The 19,969-nt window shown below is 38.1% G+C and overlaps 2 protein-coding genes across 4 annotated transcripts in view; one reads left to right on the top strand and one right to left on the bottom strand.

The window, feature by feature from the left end:
* Nucleotides 1-19,969, bottom strand: part of EIF2B3 (eukaryotic translation initiation factor 2B subunit gamma) — a 170,102-nt gene that overhangs the window by 47,634 nt on the left and 102,499 nt on the right. For both annotated transcript variants that reach the window (XR_011377360.1, XM_030869951.2), the window contains exon 6: nucleotides 12,916-13,005. Coding sequence is in view for 1 of the 2 variants with exons in the window: in XM_030869951.2 (XP_030725811.1) it covers nucleotides 12,916-13,005 (90 nt within the window). In the remaining variant the exon portion in view is untranslated. The remainder of the gene's footprint in view (nucleotides 1-12,915; nucleotides 13,006-19,969) is intronic.
* The window catches only part of BTBD19 (BTB domain containing 19), a 96,233-nt gene that overhangs the window by 75,248 nt on the left and 1,016 nt on the right, over nucleotides 1-19,969 (top strand). The gene's annotated exons all lie outside the window — the stretch shown is intronic.

Genomic DNA, 19,969 nt, shown 5'->3' with positions numbered 1-19,969 from the left:
GAAATGGACAAATTCTTAGAAAGGTATAACCTTCCAAGACTGAAGAGGGAAGAAACAGAAAATATGAACATACCAATCACAAGTAGTGAAATTGAAACTGTGATTAAAAATCTTCCAACAAACAGAAGTCTAAGACCAGATGGCTTCACAGGTGAATTCTATCAAACATTTAGAGAAGAGCTAACACCAATCCTTCTCAAACTCTTCCAAAAAACTGCAGAGGAAGGAACACTCCCAAACTCATTCTATGAGGCCACCATCACCCTGTGACCAAAACCAGACAAAAATACTACAAAAAAAATTACAGACCAATATCACTGATGAATATAGATGCAAAAATTCTCAACAAAATTCTAGCAAACAGAGTCCAACAATGCTTTAAAAGGATCATACACCATGATCAAGTGGTATTTATCCTAGGGATGCAAGGATTCTTCAATATAAGCAAATCAATCAATGTGATACACCATATTAACAAATTGAAGAAGAAAAACTATATGATCATCTCAATAGATGCAGAAAAAGCTTTTGACAAAATTCAACACCGATTTATGATAAAAACTCTCCAGAAAGTGGGCATGGAGGGAACCTACCTCAACATAATAAAGGCCATATACGACAAACCCACAGCAAACATCATTCTCAATGGTGAAAAACTGAATGCATTTCCTCTAAGATCAGGAACAAGACAAGAATGTCCACTCTCGCCACTATTATTCAATATAGTTTTGGAAATCCTAGCCACAGCAATCAGAGAAGAAAAAGAAATAAAAGGAATACAAATTGGAAAAGAAGTAAAACTGTCACTGTTTTGCAGATGACATGATACTATACATAGAGAATCCTAAAGATGCCACCAGAAAACTACTAGAGCTAATCAATGAATTTGGTAAAGTTGCAGGATACAAAATTAATGCACAGAAATCTCTTGAATTCCTATATACTAATGATGAAAAAAGTGAAAGAGAAATTAAGGAAACACTCCCATTCACCACTGCAACAAAAAGAATAAAATACCTAGCAATAAACCTACCTAGGGAGACAAAAGACCTGTATGTAGAAAACTATACGACACTGATGAAAGAAATTAAAGATGATACCAACAGATGGAGAGATATACCATGTTCTTGGATTGGAAAAATCAATATTGTGAAAATGACTATACTACCCAAAGCAACCTACAGATTCAATGCAATCCCTATCAAATTACCAATGGCATTTTTTACAGAACTGGAACAAAAAAATCTTAAAATTTTTATGGAGACACAAAAGACCCCGAATGGCCAAAGCAGTCTTGAAGGAAAAAAACAGAGCTGGAGGCATCAGACTCCCTGACTTCAGAGTATACTACAAAGCTACAGTAATCAAGACAATATGGTACTGGCACAAAAACAGAAATATAGATCAATGGAACAAGATAGAAATCCCAGAGATAAACCCATGCACCTATGGTCAACTAATCTATGACAAAGGAGGCAAGGATATACAATGGAGAAAAGACAGTCTCTTCAATAAGTGGTGCTGGGGAAACTGGACAGCTACATGTAAAAGAATGAAATTAGAACACTCCCTAACACCAAACACAAAAATAAACTCAAAATGGATTAGAGACTTAAATGTAAGACCGGACACCATAAAACTCTTAGAGGAAAACATAGGAAGAACACTCTTTGACATAAATCACAGCAAGATCTTTTTTGATCCACCTCCTAGAGTAATGGAAATAAAAACAAAAATTAACAAATGGGACCTAATGAATCTTAAAAGCTTTTGCACAGCAAAGGAAACCATAAACAAGATGAAAAGACAACCTTCAGAATGGGAGAAAGTATTTGCAAACGAATCAACGGACAAAGGATTAATCTCTGAAATACATAAACAGCTCATGCAGCTCAATATTAAAAAAACAAACAACCCAATCAAAAAATGGGCAGAAGACCTAAATAGACATTTCTCTAAAGAAGACATATAGATGGCCAAGAAGCACATGAAAAGCTGCTCAACATCACTAATTTTTAGAGAAATGCAAATCAAAACTGCAATGAGGTATCACCTCACACCAGTTAGAATGGGCATCATCAGAAAATCTACAAACAACAAATGCTGGAGAGGGTGTGGAGAAAAGGGAACCCTCTTGCACTGTTGGTGGGAATGTAAATTGATACAGCCACTATGGAGAACCATATGGAGGTCCCTTAAAAAAGAAAAATAGAATTACCATATGACCCAGCAATTCCACTACTGGGCATATACCCAGAGAAAACCATAATTCAAAGACACATGCACCCCAATGTTCACTGCAGCACTATTTACAATAGCCAGGTAATGGAAGCAACCTAAATGTCAATCGACAGATGAATGGATAAAGAAGATGTGGTACATATATACAATGGAATATTACTCAGCCATAAAAAGGAACGAAATTGGGTCATTTGTAGAGACGTGGATGGATCTAGAGACTGTCATGCAGAGTGAAGTAAGTCAGAAAGAGAAAAACAAATATCGTATATTAATGCAGATATGTGGATCCTAGAAAAATGGTACAGATGAACCAGTTTGCAGGGCAGAAATAGAGACACAGATGTAGAGAACAAACATATGGACACCAAGAGGGGAAAGTGACTCGTGGGGGTGGGGATGGTGGTGTGATGAATTGGGAGATTGGGATTGACATGTATACACTAATATGTATAAAATGGATAATTATAAAAAAATAAATAAAATTTTAAAAAAAGAAAGCAGAAAGCACTTATTTCTACAGCACCATCTGAAGTGTGTATATGTATATATAAAAATAAATAAAATGATGGAAAGAAATACACTAAAATGTTCGCAATTATCTCACAATAGTAGAATTATTGGTAGTATTTTAAAAATATTTTTTGAATCTTCCAAATTTCACAGTCATCGGCCATTCTTCCCTTACTTTCTGTGGCATCAGTCTCTTGACCTGTTCCTATTTCTGATAACTCTTTCTTTGTTTCCCCTGAAATATTTGGTGTTTCTCAGGATTTTTCTTTTTGCCTGTATTTTTCTCATGCTATTTGTCTCCCTGAGATAGATCACTTGGTGGTTTCTTTGCAGCTCATTCCCAAAGGTAGATGCATAGCCAAGACCTCTCTTCTTTAGTTTAGTCTCACATTTTCAACTGCCTGATGGACTCTGCCACCATTTAGATGACCCACAGGTACCTTAAACACAATGTCTAAAACTGAACCCATCATCTTTCTCTCAAACATGCTCCCCCCAACCCCAAACACTGATTACCTTGCTTAGTGATATGGAAATTCATTTAGTCACCCAAGCCAGAAACGTGGTAATGATCTGGACTCTTCCTCCTTCCTCTACTCCTCACATACAACCAGTCACCAAACACTGCTGATTTTATCCGCCAAATCTTTCAAAACTGTCAACTCTCCATCTCTACCGCTACTGCCTAGTCTAAGCCACTGTCATTATTTGCCTGGATTCCTTCAGCTGCTTTTAATTGCTTTCTCTTCCTCCAGTCTTACCTCTTGAAATCTATCCTTTATATTACAGACAGAACACCCTTTCTAAAGCACAATTTGATCATGTCTCTTCTTCCTTCAATCCACCCTCTTGTGTTGCAGGCACAGTGATTTTTCTAAAGTATAAATCTGGTCTTATCTTCTTAAATTTATTTAATGCTCAAGATAGTGGTTACTTTTGTGTGTTGGGGGGATAGTTGTTTAAAGGGAGCGTCTGGAAACTGGGTAATGTTCTATTTTTTGACTTGAATAGTAGTTACAAGGGAGTGTTAACTTTGTGAAAACTTACGGAGCCATAAGACTGCTCTCAAATATCATCTCTCCTTGGAAGGCTTTTGTAGCACTTGTAGGTTTCTGTACTCTCATAGCAAAGACAATAATTATATGTATTTTTTAAACATCTTTATTAGAGTATAATTGCTTTACAATGGTGTGTCAGTTTCTGCTTTATAACAAAGTGAATCAGTTATACATATACATATGTCCCCATATCTCTTCCCTCTTGCATCTCCCTCCCTCCCACCCTCCGTATCCCACCCCTCTAGGTGGTCACAAAGCACCGAGCTGATCTCCCTGTGCTATGCGGCTGCTTCCCACTAGCTATCTATTTTACATTTGGTAGTGTATATATGTCCATGCCACTCTCTCACTTTGTCCCAGCTTACCCTTCCCCCTCCCCGTGTCCTCAAGTCCATTCTCTAGTAGGTCTGTATGTATTGTTTTTGAATCCATATCATGTGCGAGTTCCGTGCTAGGAAATTAATACACATATCTCAAATTCTTACAGCAATCCTCATGGTAGGTATTACGGTCCTCATTTTATAAGTGAGGAAATCAAGGCTTAGAAAGGTTAGTTATCTTGCTTAAGGTTAACACAGCTTTTATAACTGGCAGAGCGGAAACTTACTCCACATCTATCTCAAAGCCCATGACTCTTTCCACTATACCATATTAACTAGTATCCCATGTTTTCTGCAACCACAGCACTTTCCACAGGATTTAAAATTTTCTGCTTACTGTCTCTCTACCAGTAAACATTCAGTCAGTGCTAAATAAATATTTATTTGAATAAATGAATGAGTGACTGTGTGAATGATTGAGTGTAATCCCTCTAGGCCAGAAAGCTGGCAATAATTTTTCCTTCTGATTTTTGGAGATAGGAAGCAGAGCCTTCCTGATTTGGAAATGTAATGAACTCTAAATACATTTCTGTATTATTAATATTACTAGCATTAAAAATCCAACATTTGAAATGTTTTAGTTTAGTTCTGCTTAAATCTGTTATTTTTAGCATTTTGTCTTGATCTGCGATCAGGTCCTCCTTGTGGCTCTAAGTTTTCAGGGGAAGTCTAAAAATTATGTCCACGGCAAATGGAAAAATTTGGCTACTTTTGCATTCTGGCTTTTCTGTCTTTGTAAGCAAATCAAAAGAGAATTAAAATCCTCTAAATGTCTTCCACTTCAAGTCAGTCCTTCAAAATATTAGTTAGCAAAGAGGTAGAACAGAAAACCTACTTTTATAGGGCCTGGAACTCAAGTCTGCAGAGGAGAATACTAAAGGCTTGGGTTTTCTTGCCTCTTCTCTCAGCAGAGCTGTAATTGGGAAGAAAAGGTGATTGCTGAGTTAACCCTATGCTTTGTTTTCAGTTTTTTATTTTTTTCCTTCAAAGAAAACAGATATAATCTGGAAGAGTAAACAGGGAATTGTTTTAGATTAAAAGGTACTGACTTTAGAACCAAGTATTTGGTATACAGTATTCTGTGATATCCTTTTCCCCTTTTTAACAAAAATACTAAAAGCTTCTATAAGAATAAATTTTCAGTGTTGGTGCATATGTCTTGAGAAAGAAAAACAGGTTCAGATGCTACAGGCTGGAGAGACTGCTTAGGCTTAGGGCAATTCAACTAACATTTTATTCATCTGAATTTATTCACTGAGTACCCAAAATGTGCCACGCATATTCTAGACAGTGGGGATATGACAGTGAAACAAAACAGGTAAATCCATGCCCTCATATGAAGTTGATGGTTTGGCTGCCTTTATATTTACTGAGCATCTACTGTGTGTCACAAGATGAATCAGAGTTGGTTTTTGTCCTCAAGGGGTTCAAAAAAGTAGTAAAAACAGACATGCAAATTCAGTTTAATAGGATGCATGTAATAATTGAAGATCATACAAGATCAGAAGAGAGAACGATCTCATGCCTAATGGAGATAAAGCACAGAATACTATGGTAGCACAGAGCAAGGGTATCTATTCTAAGTGGGGGTGAAGGGAAAAAAAAATTGAGAAAAAACTTCCTAAAGGAGTAATATCTAGGTAAGCTTTAATGGATATTTAAGAATTTGTCAGAGAAGGAAGAAAGAAGGCAAGCACACCAGTTAAGCATTATACTTAAAGAGGAATTATTTTTAAATCCTCACCAAACTAAACACAACTTTTCTTCTGGCTTTAGACTTTCTGGTTCCATATGATTCTTCTTCCTAGGAGTGCTTTAATTATAAATATTATGCCAGTTTAACAGTCTTCTTTAAAAAGGTTATCTTTCCTACCATAATCTGGCCCATGGTCGCCTATGATAGCTTAGGCAAGGCTCAGCTGGGGGGCTTATATTTAAGTTAACTATAAGTCAATACAATGTGTTGCTAGGCCTTTGTCCCTTTTTCAGCAGCAAGTTATTTCCCAGAAGTCCCAGAGATCAAAATGAATGTAACCAAGACATCCAGAGGAGACTACCCTAGTTTAATCTTGGTAGCATCTACATCTTCAGATGTCAGTACACAGCTACCACATAACAGCTCCGGTTAGAAGGTCATATAAACCACAGATTCTTAGCTTAATTTTGTTCTGTTATTTAAGTAAAGGATACTTCATGCAATCTCTAGGACATCTAAGGACAGGAAACCAAGTACAGCTAAGTCATATGGATGCTTGAACTGAACAGTAAGGAACCAAGGTTCCTGCCTATCTCCCATGGTCTCTTATCTCTGTTTCTTTTCTCTGCTTTCCTATGCTGACTCACGGGTTTCTAGCCAGTCTATAACATCATCTTGTGTGTGGCTTTAATTATCACCCTGATTCTGACCTTGTAACATGGCTGCCTATCCCCAATTCCTGACTTTAGTTTGTGGGGCCCATCCGTACGCCTCTGCATCTCTGTGTAGCTAAGACTAGGAAGCTGTGACTACTCTCTTATCCCCCCAGGTATGTGTGCACGTGTGTGTGTCTGTAACACAGAGACATCTGAGATATGTGGTAGATGTTGCTAGCAATCAATTCATCAACAGTGGCTGATTTTGTTGGGGTGCTGACTATATGACATTAAGCAAATGACTTTAAGCCTCATTTCCCTCTTTTATAAATATGAAGATAATACCTAAATGAGAGAAATATTTTAAGGACTGAATGAAGTGTGAAAAGTACCCAGAATAGTATCTGGTACACGGTTGTTGCTCTGAAGGCCAAACCCTAAGACTGTATGTCCTGCACAGATGGATTGGGTTCAAACACTACAAGAGATTAATTATAACTTTGGGTTTTTCTGAACAGGAAGGAAGTATTCAGCTTTAATTCTTCCTTTTAAGAAGATTAATTTCCTCTAGGTCTCTTAAACAGCTAGCAGGTCTAGCAGGTTAGGAAAAGGGAGAGAAAGACAATTTTTTCTGGGTTTCTGTGGTAAAGGAAACAAGGACTAATTCTGGTATGAAATTCCTGTCTCTCCAGGCTTCAGCTCAGAGAGCCAGCATATTGCTTCAGTTCACTACAGGACCGGTCTCCTTTTGGAGCAACTCCTGCTAAGCCAAACAAAAAGCTCCTAAGAGGCCAGCTTCCTTAGGCTTAGATCAGATAACACTATAAAAGAGGAGAAACTTTTAGCTCACCACTCAGCATCAAGAGCATCACAGTAACAATATTCAGTCTAAGCTCTGCTCTGGCTCTGGACATAAAATCCAAGATATTTTTGAATTAAAATTTTCAAGACAGTCTTTGGAACATCCATCTGTCATACTGCATTCAGAAATGGATAAAAAGAACTTCTAAAGCATATATATGTATATCTTTTTATTTCTTTAAAGCAAAAAATAGAATCATATTACACTGAAAATACACGCTAATACTGCAACTTGCTTTTTTTAGTAAATATATCTTGGAAATCTTTCCATATCACCACACAGAGTTATACTTCATTCTTTTTAACAGTTACACAATAATATAATTAATTACCCTGTTTAAATTGTTATAACTTTTCCCTGTTATGAAGGATGTTGCAAAGAACATTTTGCAATGAATATTTCCATACTCTTAAGTAAATATTTCTGTGGGATACATTCTTCGGGGAGGAACTGCTTAGTCAAAGAGTATATAATTTTAAGTTTTGATAGGTATCATCAACTACCCTACAAAAAGTTTATGTAAAACAGCATAAGAGAATTTCCCCACAGCTTTACTAGCTTATCACAAAATTTAGAAACCTTTGCCATAAAGACAGTATTCTAAAACTGTTTAACGTGCATTTTTATTTATAAGAGCAGGCATCTTTTCATATGTGTACTAGCTTTTTCTATGAACCAACTACCTATAACTTTTACCCATTTTTCTCGAGTCATTAGTCTTTTCCTTATTGATTTTAAAGTGCTCTTTGTAATGTGAGGAAACTAGTGTTTGGACTATCCTGGTATTGCAAATATCCCCTCCCCCCACTTTTGTTGTTTATTTTTACACTATGTTTATTTGGTTTTACTTTCCCCCCACAATATAGAATTTTAAAACTTGTTATTAGTCAAACTTACCAATCCTCTTTTTTTTTTTTAAAATGGCTTCTAAGATTTATTTGATACTTAGAAAGCTTGAGTTAGCTCTAAGATCACATACTGATGAAGCTAAGTGCCTTAATGCACATGTAGACTAGCAGACATTCAGCAAAAGATATCAGCATCCAAGCCAAACAGTGGCATCCCTAAGGAGACTCCTGCCTCATCCTTATTACCCCAGGCACTACTCCTGGGCCCGTGCATTACTTCAACTGGTAAATGTTGGGACGTGGCAATGCTAGTCACCAAATAATGATGCAGTCAGATATGCAATTTAGAAAGTCCTCTGGTAGTTTTGTGGAGGATGGATTAAAAGGGGAGAGCCTGGAGGCAGAAGACTACGAAGGAGAATGCTATATTAAGCCAGTTGAGAAATGATAGACTGTAAGCTAAAAATCAATATTGAAATACATTACCTTATTAATTTCTGCCCAGTTTTAGTGATGGATTTTGCCACTAAAGTTAATCTGAACCACTGATGTTAGTTCAGCTCAAAAACCATTCAATCCCTCCCTCCCTCCCACTGCTGCTGGAACATCTTCCAGCTGTCATGACACTCCTGCTGCCTGAGGTGCCCTTTTCCCATTTACTAAGACTGGGGATCTCTGGCTTTTTTTTTTTTTTCTCGTTTCATAATGTAATTTTCTCAAGGTTACAGAGACAATGGCCTATAAGACTTTGTATTCATCTTGGTATCCTCAGCCTCCAACACAGCAGTTAGAATATATTTAGGTATATATTAAATGTCTGTTGCTTTGAATTTTAAAAATATTGTGGTAAGTCCAATTCATTTTTTAAACTCTTAAAATCAATTTTTTTAATAAAGTTAACTTACATATAATAAAATGTACCTACTTTAAACATACAGTTCAATGAGTTTTGTCAAATGTATACTACTGTAATCACTACTCCAAATCAAGATATAGAGTACTTCCATCATCCCGCCAAAATTCCCTTGTGCTTCTAGTATACTATTATACTACTCTACTATACTCTCATACTACTTAGCACATTTTATTGTAATAATTTAACCTGTCCCTTTCTCCCTAAACCGTGAGCAACTTGAAGGCAGAAACTCCATCTTTTTATCTTTAGCATCTAGCAACACAGTAGGTGATCAATTAAAAGTTCTTACTATGCACCAACTACTGCTCTAAGCTCTTTACAAGTATTTTTCACAACCACCATGTGTCAGGTACAATGTGTCCCAGATGAAGAAAGTGGGGTACAGAAAGGTAGACACCTGTCCAGGGTCACACAGCTCACTTACTAAACTTCTCTTGTCAAAGACAGTATAGGTTTTCTTTTCTCCACAGCTTTCCCTATAGCTTTTCTACTTAGTCAACTGCAGAAATACTCGTCTCTTCTCTAACTACTGATGTACAAAATTACTTCTGCTGTCTCAACTGTCACCACATCTCCTTTCCTTCCATTCACCAAGCATATATTGAATGCCTTACCAATCCAGGTAGGTATCTAATGTCAAGGAATTTGGGTGGAAGACATTAACATGTAGACAACTAGAAAAATATATAGGGCAGAATGTTAATTTTCATAGGTGAAACAAAGGATTGCTAAAGCAGTCCTTTCTTAAAGCTATGTCTCCTAGGTTTACTTTTTCCTTTCCATCCCTAAAGGAGTCCTCATAGTCAGATTACTATAAATGCCTTTTACTTACCTTGAAAGAGTCTCTTTCCCATTTGGAATAGTCTATGTTCCCCTGCCAGGTTGAATCGTTGCTCATTCCATATGGGACTATTCTGTTTAAAGACCTGTAACTCCCTGCTCAGCTGTTAAGGCCTTGTACACACTGCTCCCACCAACCTGTTCAATCCCATCTCTCAAAGCTTTGAGACATAATCTCCACTCTTCCAGCCAGGAATAAAGAATCTCCCTCAAGTACCATTCTAATTTGTCCTGCTGTGCCTTTATACTTTTCCTAATTCTATATTGAAATTTACCAATTTTCAATATAATGCCTTTAATCCCAACAACTCTGAGAAGTAAAGGGTAGATGGGGCAAAGAAGAGATAAGGGTCTCTTTAACAGATCTTGAGATGGGGAGGTAGTGGAGCTGAGGCTCTGTATACTTCTCTATTACAGCAAGCTCTGGGAAAGTCCCATTTGGCAGAGCTTCTGTGCTGGAGCCACAGAATCACCATATTTAGGCTTGTCCTCAAGGAACACTACACTTGCCAGGTGTGGGAACTGCTAACTGGTGGTGGCCAAATGAGCTACAGCAGCCAGGATGAGGCTAGCTTTGTTGCAAAACTGTCTGCATATCCAGACACCAAATGTGTCTGGATATGCAGACATTTGGTAGTGTTAAGGAAGTACTGTTAGATTTTTTTTTTTAAAGTGTGATAGTAATATTGAGGTATTTGTTTATGTTTTAGGGCTATATACTGAAATATTTATAGATAATTACAACTGAAATAATTACAGACGAAATTATATCATAATGACTTGCTTTAAAATAATCCGGTGTGACACTAGCAAGATTGGTGGTAGCAAATATAAAAAAAAAAAAAAAAAAAAAAAAGATTGGCCAGGGCTTCCCTGGTGGCGCAGTGGTTGACAGTCCGCCTGCTGATGCAGGGGACACGGGTTCGTGCCCTGGTCCGGGAAGATTCCACATGCCGTGGAGCGGCTAGGCCTGTGAGCCATGGCCGCTGAGCCTGCATGTCCGGAGCCTGTGCTCCGCAACGGGAGAGGCCTGCGTACCGCAAAAAAAAAAAAAAAAAAAAAAGACTGGCCATGAATTGGTGACTATTGAAGCTGTGTGATGGATACATGGGAGTTCATTACATCACTTTCTCTACTTTTGTATCTGTGTGAAATTTTCCATAGGAAAAGAATTTTTTAAAAAATCATGATCTCTACCACTATTGTATCCCCTCTCAGCATGTCAAGGGCAGGATCTATTTCACAGGACTTCATTTTCATTTGGGCATAAAAAATAAACCCTTTAGGGACTTCCCTGGTGGCGCAGTGGTTAAGACTCCACGCTCCCAATGCAGGGGGCCCGGGTTCCATCCCTGGTCAGGGAACTAGATCCCACATGCATGCTGCAACTAACAGTTCACGTGCCACAACTAAGGAGCCCTCCTGCCGCAACTAAGGAGTGGGTGAGCTGCAACTAAGGAGCCCGCGAGCTGAAACTAAGACCCAGAGCAACCAAATAAATACAAAATAAATAAATAAATAAAAAATAAACCTTTAATGGCAAAGAGTTAACTTCATTTTTATAATATGGATAGCCTACACTGGTAGGTGGAAAATGGGTCCTGGATCACTCTAATCTTGGTAGCAAGTTTCCTTGCTATTTAAAAAGCAAAGTCTCTACAATCCACTGTGGAGCTAAGGCTGTAAGTTCCATGAGGGCAGGGCCCATGTCTGCTTATTCACGATGGATCCCACAGTTGATCTAGCACAATGCCCGACTCATAACAGGTGCTTAATAAATATGTGTTGATTGAATGAAAAAACAGAATAATAAATCAGAGAGCAGCAGGGCAATACTGTCCTGGTGAGAAAAAATAGAGAAACAATAATCCCTGGGAAAGCTTTCCAGGAGTCCAGATGATTTGTTTCACCATTGGCTCTACATGGGCCTTTCTGTAGTGGTTTAGCAGGTGTTGTAGGCAGGTGAGGGTTAGGATGCTGCAAGAAATATTATACTGGGCATGGAGGAACAATTCCTCTTCCCCTTCATATTCCTGTATATATCCCCTTAATATTCCTGAGTTTAAGTGCATGCTTAGCACTTAAACTCAGGTTCTCAGACTCCCTTCCCCAGCTGTTCTGAGGGAACTTGCTGCTGTGTTACCAGCCTGATTGCTTTCCAGTCTACCAGTACTATTCAAGGCAGAAACTTATCCAGCAGCCATCAAGGAAGACTAGCTGCTACTCTTCTTAACCATGCAGTTATTAAATCTTTTCCTTCCTGTTCCTCTGAGGACTCTAGTTGCATTTCCTATCAAAAATCCTTGAGATCAACCACAAAAGGAAGTTTTCTCTCTGGAAATCCACGTCCTATGATCTGCCAGATACAGTCTCTGGGAAGTATTTAAGGTCCACAGTTCTGTTATCAAAGCAAAATCAGGGAAAGTACCAAATTTTGTTTCTCTGCATTCATGAAACTTTATTCGATGTGAAGGACTTTTCCAAAATTGGAGGAAAACTTGCTCTTCTTTCTTTCCTCCTCTTGGGTAAGAGTCTGGTCCTTTGCTAAGAGGGCCCATCTACAGGATAATTGCCTAGGGAAAGGACATCTGCTTGGAGACAAATAGCACCAGAGTTGAGGGGCTCACCCTTGCAGAATGAAGGAAAAAGAGCCTGAAACTGCAGAAAGATGCTTCATAAGTTACTATTAGTTTTATAAAAATAAATTACTGGTTTATCATAGCACAGGTCCCCAAAATACAAGCAGGAGACTCTGGTACCGACGAAATAACAGTATGCTGTAACATGAATTCATTTCTATAACAAACTGTGTTATTTATAACTGGTTATTGTCAAGGTTTAAAACTGTTAATTAAGTCACAGTGTAGCTTAAGTGCTATGGGTTTGACTCTATCCCCCTCCTTCTTACTTATTTTCCATTAGGAAGTCCACAACGTATTTTTTCAAGCAGTAGAGATGGGCGTCCACAAGGCCTGTGTGGAAACGTATTCTAGGGTGCCTGCGAAAAGAATAAGAGAGAAGAGGGTCACATGAGTTCTATCCTATTATTAGGTAGTAGGCATTAGAAATTTTATAAGGGTGAGAGACATGCTGCCTACACCCCACTCTGGGAAGACCAAGAGGTGGATATCGGCTCTGATCCTACCACAGAAAAGTTTTTCTCTTTATATAAGCCCTTTCTCACACTTTATGAGGTCTTCAGGCTTCCAAAGACATTGAAAATTGGTGAGCCATCAAATCATTGACAAGTCATTCTTCTATTTTACTACAAATTCCTACCCACAATTCTTGTAACTAACGTTTTCCTGCTTCTACTCCAACTGCCCCACTTCCTACAGGCCATACTTTAGCCATGCTTTCCTCTAGTATTTGGCATGTATTACTCCATGTTCATAGAAGATGAAGTAAAATTCTATGAATACTTCCTAAGTCCCTACTCTTAATTATTCATTAGGGCTCTCCTCAGGTATACTCCCTCTAGAAAACCTTCCCTGACAACCCAAATTTGTGTTCCCACAACACTTGGTGCCCATCTCTACTAGATAACTTACCATACAGTAAAGTAACAGCTTACTTACTTATGCTCTTTCCCACTAGACTAATACAAGTTCCCTGAGGGCAGAGATTTATTTTTATAGTCTTAGCACTTAGCATTGTACCTCACACAGAATAAATATTTAATAGATAGTTGTTGAATAGACAAAGACTTGAATAAATTAGGTCAAATTAAGGCATTTGCCTAGTTGCTATTTAGTCTGCCATCTTTGGTTTCAGCCTTAAGAAATGTCATGCTTATAATATAATGTTCAAGGTCATTTTATTTAATAAAATAAATAAAAGATAGCTGAAGGAGAGGAGGGGAGGAGTAGGGTGGAAAAATGGCAATTCCGATCATAGCTGCCTGGTTGTCATTTTTCTTCTACTCTGTTTTACTCTGCTTTGACTGGCTTATAGTCTTTTTTTTTAATAAATTTATTTATTTTATTATTTTATTTTATTTATTTATTATTTCTGGCTGCGTTGGGTCTTCATTGCTGCGCGCGGTTTTTTCTCTGGTTGCGGCGAGTGGGGGCTACTCTTTGTTGCGGTGCGCAGGCTTCTCATTGCAGTGGCTTCTCTTGTGGAGCATGGGCTCTAGGCGCGCAGGCTTCAGTGGCTGTGGCACGCGGGCTCAGTAGTTGTGGCTTGCGGGCTCTAGAGCACAGGCTCAGTAGTTGTGGCGCATGGGCTTAGTTGCTCCGCGGCATGTGGGATCTTCCCAGACCAGGGATCGAACCCATGTCCCCTGCACTGAAAGGCGGTTTCTCAACCACTGCACCACCAGGGAAGTGACTGGCTTATAGTCTTAAGGAAAATTATTCTCATGGGATCTAGATACCCCAGAAGTAATTTATCAAATAGATTAAGATACACCACCCTGGGCTTCCACTCTTTTGGAAGAAGGGGGAACAAAATGCTTCCAAAAGAGCAAGAGAAGAGTCAGATTTCGGATCTCACACTCATAACCTACACAATCCCACTAAGCCAATTAATGTATACAATGAGGATGAAGAAGAAAGTAGAAGATACATCCCAATTCTAACTTCCTGAGAGTATTGAGTACTAATAAATTCTTCAGGAAATAGAATTTTGCAAATGTGAATGTGGCTACTTGCCTTGTGGTGCCCCGGTTTCATCTGAAGTTCACACCCTGCTAATTCTATCCCTTGATCTAACCAATCTGGAAAGTTGAACTCTCCTGTTCAGTTCCTTGGTTTACAAATTTCTTGAATCATTCAACATACTCTACCTAAATTATTTCGTCCTTGCAACTACCTCATGAAGTAGATATATTACTCTCATATTTATAGCTGAAGTCAACTTGTATCATATGCCCGGGAAAGGAATAACTTAAAAGTTTGAGTAATCATCTTCTAAATTGTTACCAATCCCTAGCTCATATGGCACTAACATTCATATAGCATTTTACAGTTTATAAACTTTTTTTCAGCTTTTTACTCCCATCACATAAAGTAGGTAAAACCAGAAAGTTCTTGCATTAAAAAAAATTTCCAAAAATTTAGCTGATATAATCAAGGCTAGAGATTTAGCTACAAATCTGGAATACAATGAAGGAACAGAGACGGGCAATTCAGAGATTTTTTTTCTTTCGCATTAAATTTGTATTGAATGTGAATCTTGGGACCAGGAGATCAATGCCATTTAAGTTGCCAGAAAGGTTGTTTCCTTATTTTATTTTTTCTCATTTATTTATTTTTAAAATAAATTTTATTTTATTTTTGGCTGTGTTGGGTCTTTGTTGCTACGCGCGGGCTTTTCTCTGGTTGTGGCGAGTGGGGGCTACTCTTCATTGTGGTGTGTGAGCTTCTCATTGTGTTGCCTTCTCTTGTTGTGGAGCATGGGCTCTAGGCATGCAGGCTTCAGTAGTTGTGGCATGTGGGCTCAGTAGTTGTGGCTCGCGGGCTCTAGAGCACAGGTTCAGTAGTTGTGGCACACGGGCTTAGATGCTCCGAGGCATGTGGGATCTTCCTGGAACAGGGCTTGAACTCATGTCCCCTGCACTGGCAGGCAGATTCTTAACCACTGTACCACCAGGGAAGCCCCCGTTTAATTGTTTTTAAATGGTATTAGAAATAAGAATTGATATTTTAAAAGAAAACAAAATAAACAATACCAAAAAACCTCAAAGAGGCACCGGCAAGATCTGGGTAACTGGTTGATTGCTCTGGGCCAAGAAGATGTTTTGGATTTGTATAAAATAAAGTAAGAAATCAGTAAATGGAAATGATAAGACATTTAGAAATAGTTATAATTTTATGTTAAAAAAATAATTTAAAACAAGTTGCCAACCATAGAAAAAGCTTATTACAATAAAAATAATATATATATATGAAAAATTTGTGGGAATCCTTTCAGTGATGAAAACTCAGAGGAATGGTATAAATTTTTTAATCTTCAAAGTCTACAGGATCTTCAAAAAGCTACCTAAGAAGCTTTTTCTTCTCTTCATCTAACATAAAAAGAATTTAAAAAATGCTTTTAAAAGGTCTATTATAAAAAAAGAAAAGGAGAGTGGAGAAGAAAAGATCTTAGAAAAGAAGAACAAATAATGGACAAAAATTTAAAAGTCTAGAAAACCTAGGACAATATAAGCCATTAGGATTATTTTTATAGACCTATTTTTAAAATAGTAAGTTGTATATTTTAGAATTTTAATTTACAATATTTAAAATTTAAGGGAAATCAAGCATCTTTTTATGATCTTAAAAACAGGAATACCAATTTTTTTTTTTTTTTTTTTTTTTGCGGTACGTGGGCCTCTCACTGTCGCGGCCTCTCCCGTTGCGGAGCACAGGCTCCGGACGCGCAGGCTCAGCGGCCATGGCTCACGGGCCCAGCCACTCCACGGCATGTGGGATCCTCCCGGACCGGGGCATGATCCCGTGTCCCCTGCATCGGCAGGCGGACCCCCAACCACTGCGCCACCAGGGAAAACCAGGAATACCAATTTTTAAAGCAAGGAACAAAACCAATAGGTAGTAATTACAACAATTATTAATAATATTATTTTAGGGGCTTCCCTGGTGGCGCCACCAGGGAAAACCAGGAATACCAATTTTTAAAGCAAGGAACAAAACCAATAGGTAGTAATTACAACAATTATTAATAATATTATTTTAGGGGCTTCCCTGGTGGCGCAGTGGTTGGGGGTCCGCCTGCCGATGCAGGGGACACGGGATCATGCCCCGGTCCGGGAGGATCCCACATGCCGTGGAGTGGCTGGGCCCGTGAGCCATGGCCGCTGAGCCTGCGCGTCCGGAGCCTGTGCTCCGCAACGGGAGAGGCCGCGACAGTGAGAGGCCCACGTACCGCAAAAAAATAAATAAATAAATAAATAAATAAATAAAGATCAATGGCTTTTAAAGTATCTTCACAAAAGTCCTTAGCTGGTCTGTATAATTTACTATTTTAACCATTTTCAAGTGTACAGTTCTGTGGCATTAACTACATTCACATTGTAGTGCAACTGTCACCAACAACCATCTCCAGCACTTTTTCATCTTTCCCAGTTTAAATTCTGTATCCATTAAATACTAACTCCCCATTCCCTTCTTCCTCCTAGCCCCTTGCAACCACCATTCTACTTTATGTCTTTATGATTCTGACTACTCTAAGAATCTCATATAAAAGGAAGCATACAATATCTGTCCTTCTTATGACTGGCTTATTTCACTTAACATAACGTCTTTACAATTTATCTATATTGGAGCATGTGTTAAATTTTCCTTCCTTTTGAACTCTGGATAATATTTCATTGTATGTATGTACCACATTTTCTTTATCGATTCATCTGTCTATGGATACTTGAGTTGCTTCCACTTTTTGGTTATTGTGAATAATGCTGCTATGAACATGAGTGTACAAATATCAATTTAAGTCTCTGCTTTCACACACACATTTCTTAAATTTTTATCATGGAAAATTTCAAACATACACAAAATAAGAGAAAAACATAATAAATTCCCATGTGTGCATCAAGTAGTTTCAACAACTATCAACATTTTCTAATCTTTTAAATTTTTTTGCTGTAGTATTTATTATAGGTTAAATTGTGTACCCCCCAAAAGATGTTGAAGTCCTAACCTATAGTACCTGTGAATATGACCTTATTTGGAAATATGACGTCTGTAGATGATCAAGTTAAGGTTACGTCATTAGAGGGCCCCTAATGCAGTATGACTAGTATAGTACCCTTAAAAAGGGGAAATCTGAACACAGAGACAGACATGCTTAGAGGGAAGACAATATAAAGACACGAGGAGAATGCTATCTATAAGCCAAGGATGCCTGAGGTTACCAGAAGCTAGGAGAGATGAGTGGAACAGATTCTCCCTCATAGACTTCAGAAGGAACCAACCCTGCCAATACCTTGATTTCAGATTTCTAGCCTCAAGAACTGTTAAGACAATAAACTTCTGTTGTTCTAGGCCACCCAGTTTATGGCGCTTTGTTATAGCAAACTAATACAGTATTTTAAAGCATATTCCAGACATAATGTCATTTTACTGTGAATATTCCAGTATGTGTAGTATGCATTTCCAACTGATAAGGACTTTGAAATATAATCACTATGTCATTATTACACCTAATAAAATTATCAACGACTTCATAATGTCATCTAATATCCAATCCAAATTCAAATGCAAATTTGTCTTTTCACAGTTAGTCTGTCTGAATCAGGATTCAATCAAAGCCTCACAATGTATTTGGCAATTTCATTTTAAAAAAGTTCCCCTTCCTGGGACTTCCCTGGTGGCACAGTGGTTAAGAATCCGCCTGCCAATGCAGAGGACATGGGTTTGAGCCTTGGTCCAAGAAGATCCCACTTGTCACGGAGCAACTAAGTCCATGAGCCACAACTACTGAGCCTGTGCTCTAGAGCCTGCTTGCCTAGAGCCTGTGCTCTGCAACAAGAGAAGCCACCACAATGAGAAGCCCACGCACCACAACGAAGAGAAGCCCCTGCTCGCCGCAACCAGAGAAAGGCCGCGTGTAGCAACTAAGACCCAACGCAGCCAAAAAAAAAATGTTCCCCTTCCTTATTCCCCTGACAAGCCACATGATTAGACAGAGCGGATCACCTGTCTTGTAGAACACTCCGTGTTCTAAATTTGGCTGGTTGCTTTGTTGGAGTGTCTTTTTTAAATAGCTTTATTGATGTATAATTTATATACCATAAAATTCACCTGTTCTAGGTGTACAATTGAACGAGTTTTAGAAAATTTACAGAGCTGTACAACTATCACCACAATCCAGTTATAGAACATTTCTATCACCTAAATAAAATCTCACATGACTGTTTACAACCAATAAATCCCCTCTCACCCTCAGTTTCAGACAATCACTAATCTGCCTCCTATCTCTATAGATTTGCCTTTTCTGTTTTTTAAAAAATTATTATAGGGACTTCCCTGTTGGTCCAGTGGGTAAGACTCCACACTCCCAGTACAGGGGGCCCAGGTTCGATCCCTGGTCGGGGAACTAGATCTGCGTATGTGCCGCAACTAAGAGTCTGCATGCCACAACTAAAAGATCCCACATGCCTCAATGAAGATGTGTGTGCTGCAACTAAGACCCAGTGCAGCCAAAATAAATAAATAAATATTAAAAAAACTTATTACAGCCATTCTAGTGGGTGTAAAATAGCATCTCGTTGTTTAAATCTACATTTCTTTAGTGACTAACAATATTGAGAATCTTTTTATATTCTTATTAGCCATTTGCATATTTTCTTTGGTGAAGTGTCCATTAAAATCTTTTGCCTATTTTGAAATTGGGTTGTTTATCATCTCCTTGAATTCTAACAGTCCTTATGCTTTTATTTTCTTAATGGTGTCTTTTGAGGTTTGAATGGTGACTTTAATTTTGAGGATATAAAATTTATCAATCCTTCTTTTATGAATTATGTTATTGGTATTTTAACTAAGAATTCTTTCCCTAACCCAATTTCACAAAGATTTTTTTCTAAAACTTTTACAGTTTTAGCTCTTACATTAGGTCTGTAATCCATTTTCATTTTTGTGTATGGAGAGAGCTTAGGGTCTAAATTAATTTTTTTGCATGTGAATATCAAATTGTCCCTTTGTAAAATACTATCCTTTGCTCATTAAGTTGCTTTGACATCTCTGGTGATATTCAATTGACCATAAATGTAAGGGTATATTTTTGCACTCTCAATTCTGTCCCACTGCTCTGTATGTCTATCCTTCTGCCAGTACCATACTGTCTTGATTACTATAGCTTTATAGCAAGTTTTGAATTGGAGAAGTATGAGTTCTTCAACCTTTTTGTTCTTTTTCAAAAGTGTTTTAGTTATTCTGGGTCCTCTGAATTTGCACATAACATTTAGGATCAACTTGTCAATTTCTACAAAAACTTTACTGGGATTCTGATGGGTTTGT

This window comes from Globicephala melas, chromosome 1 (assembly GCF_963455315.2).
Source record: "Globicephala melas chromosome 1, mGloMel1.2, whole genome shotgun sequence".
NCBI classification, from domain to species: Eukaryota; Metazoa; Chordata; class Mammalia; order Artiodactyla; family Delphinidae; genus Globicephala; species Globicephala melas.
The sequence above is the reverse complement of the archived record's forward strand: the minus strand, read 5'-3'. Positions and strand labels throughout refer to the sequence as shown.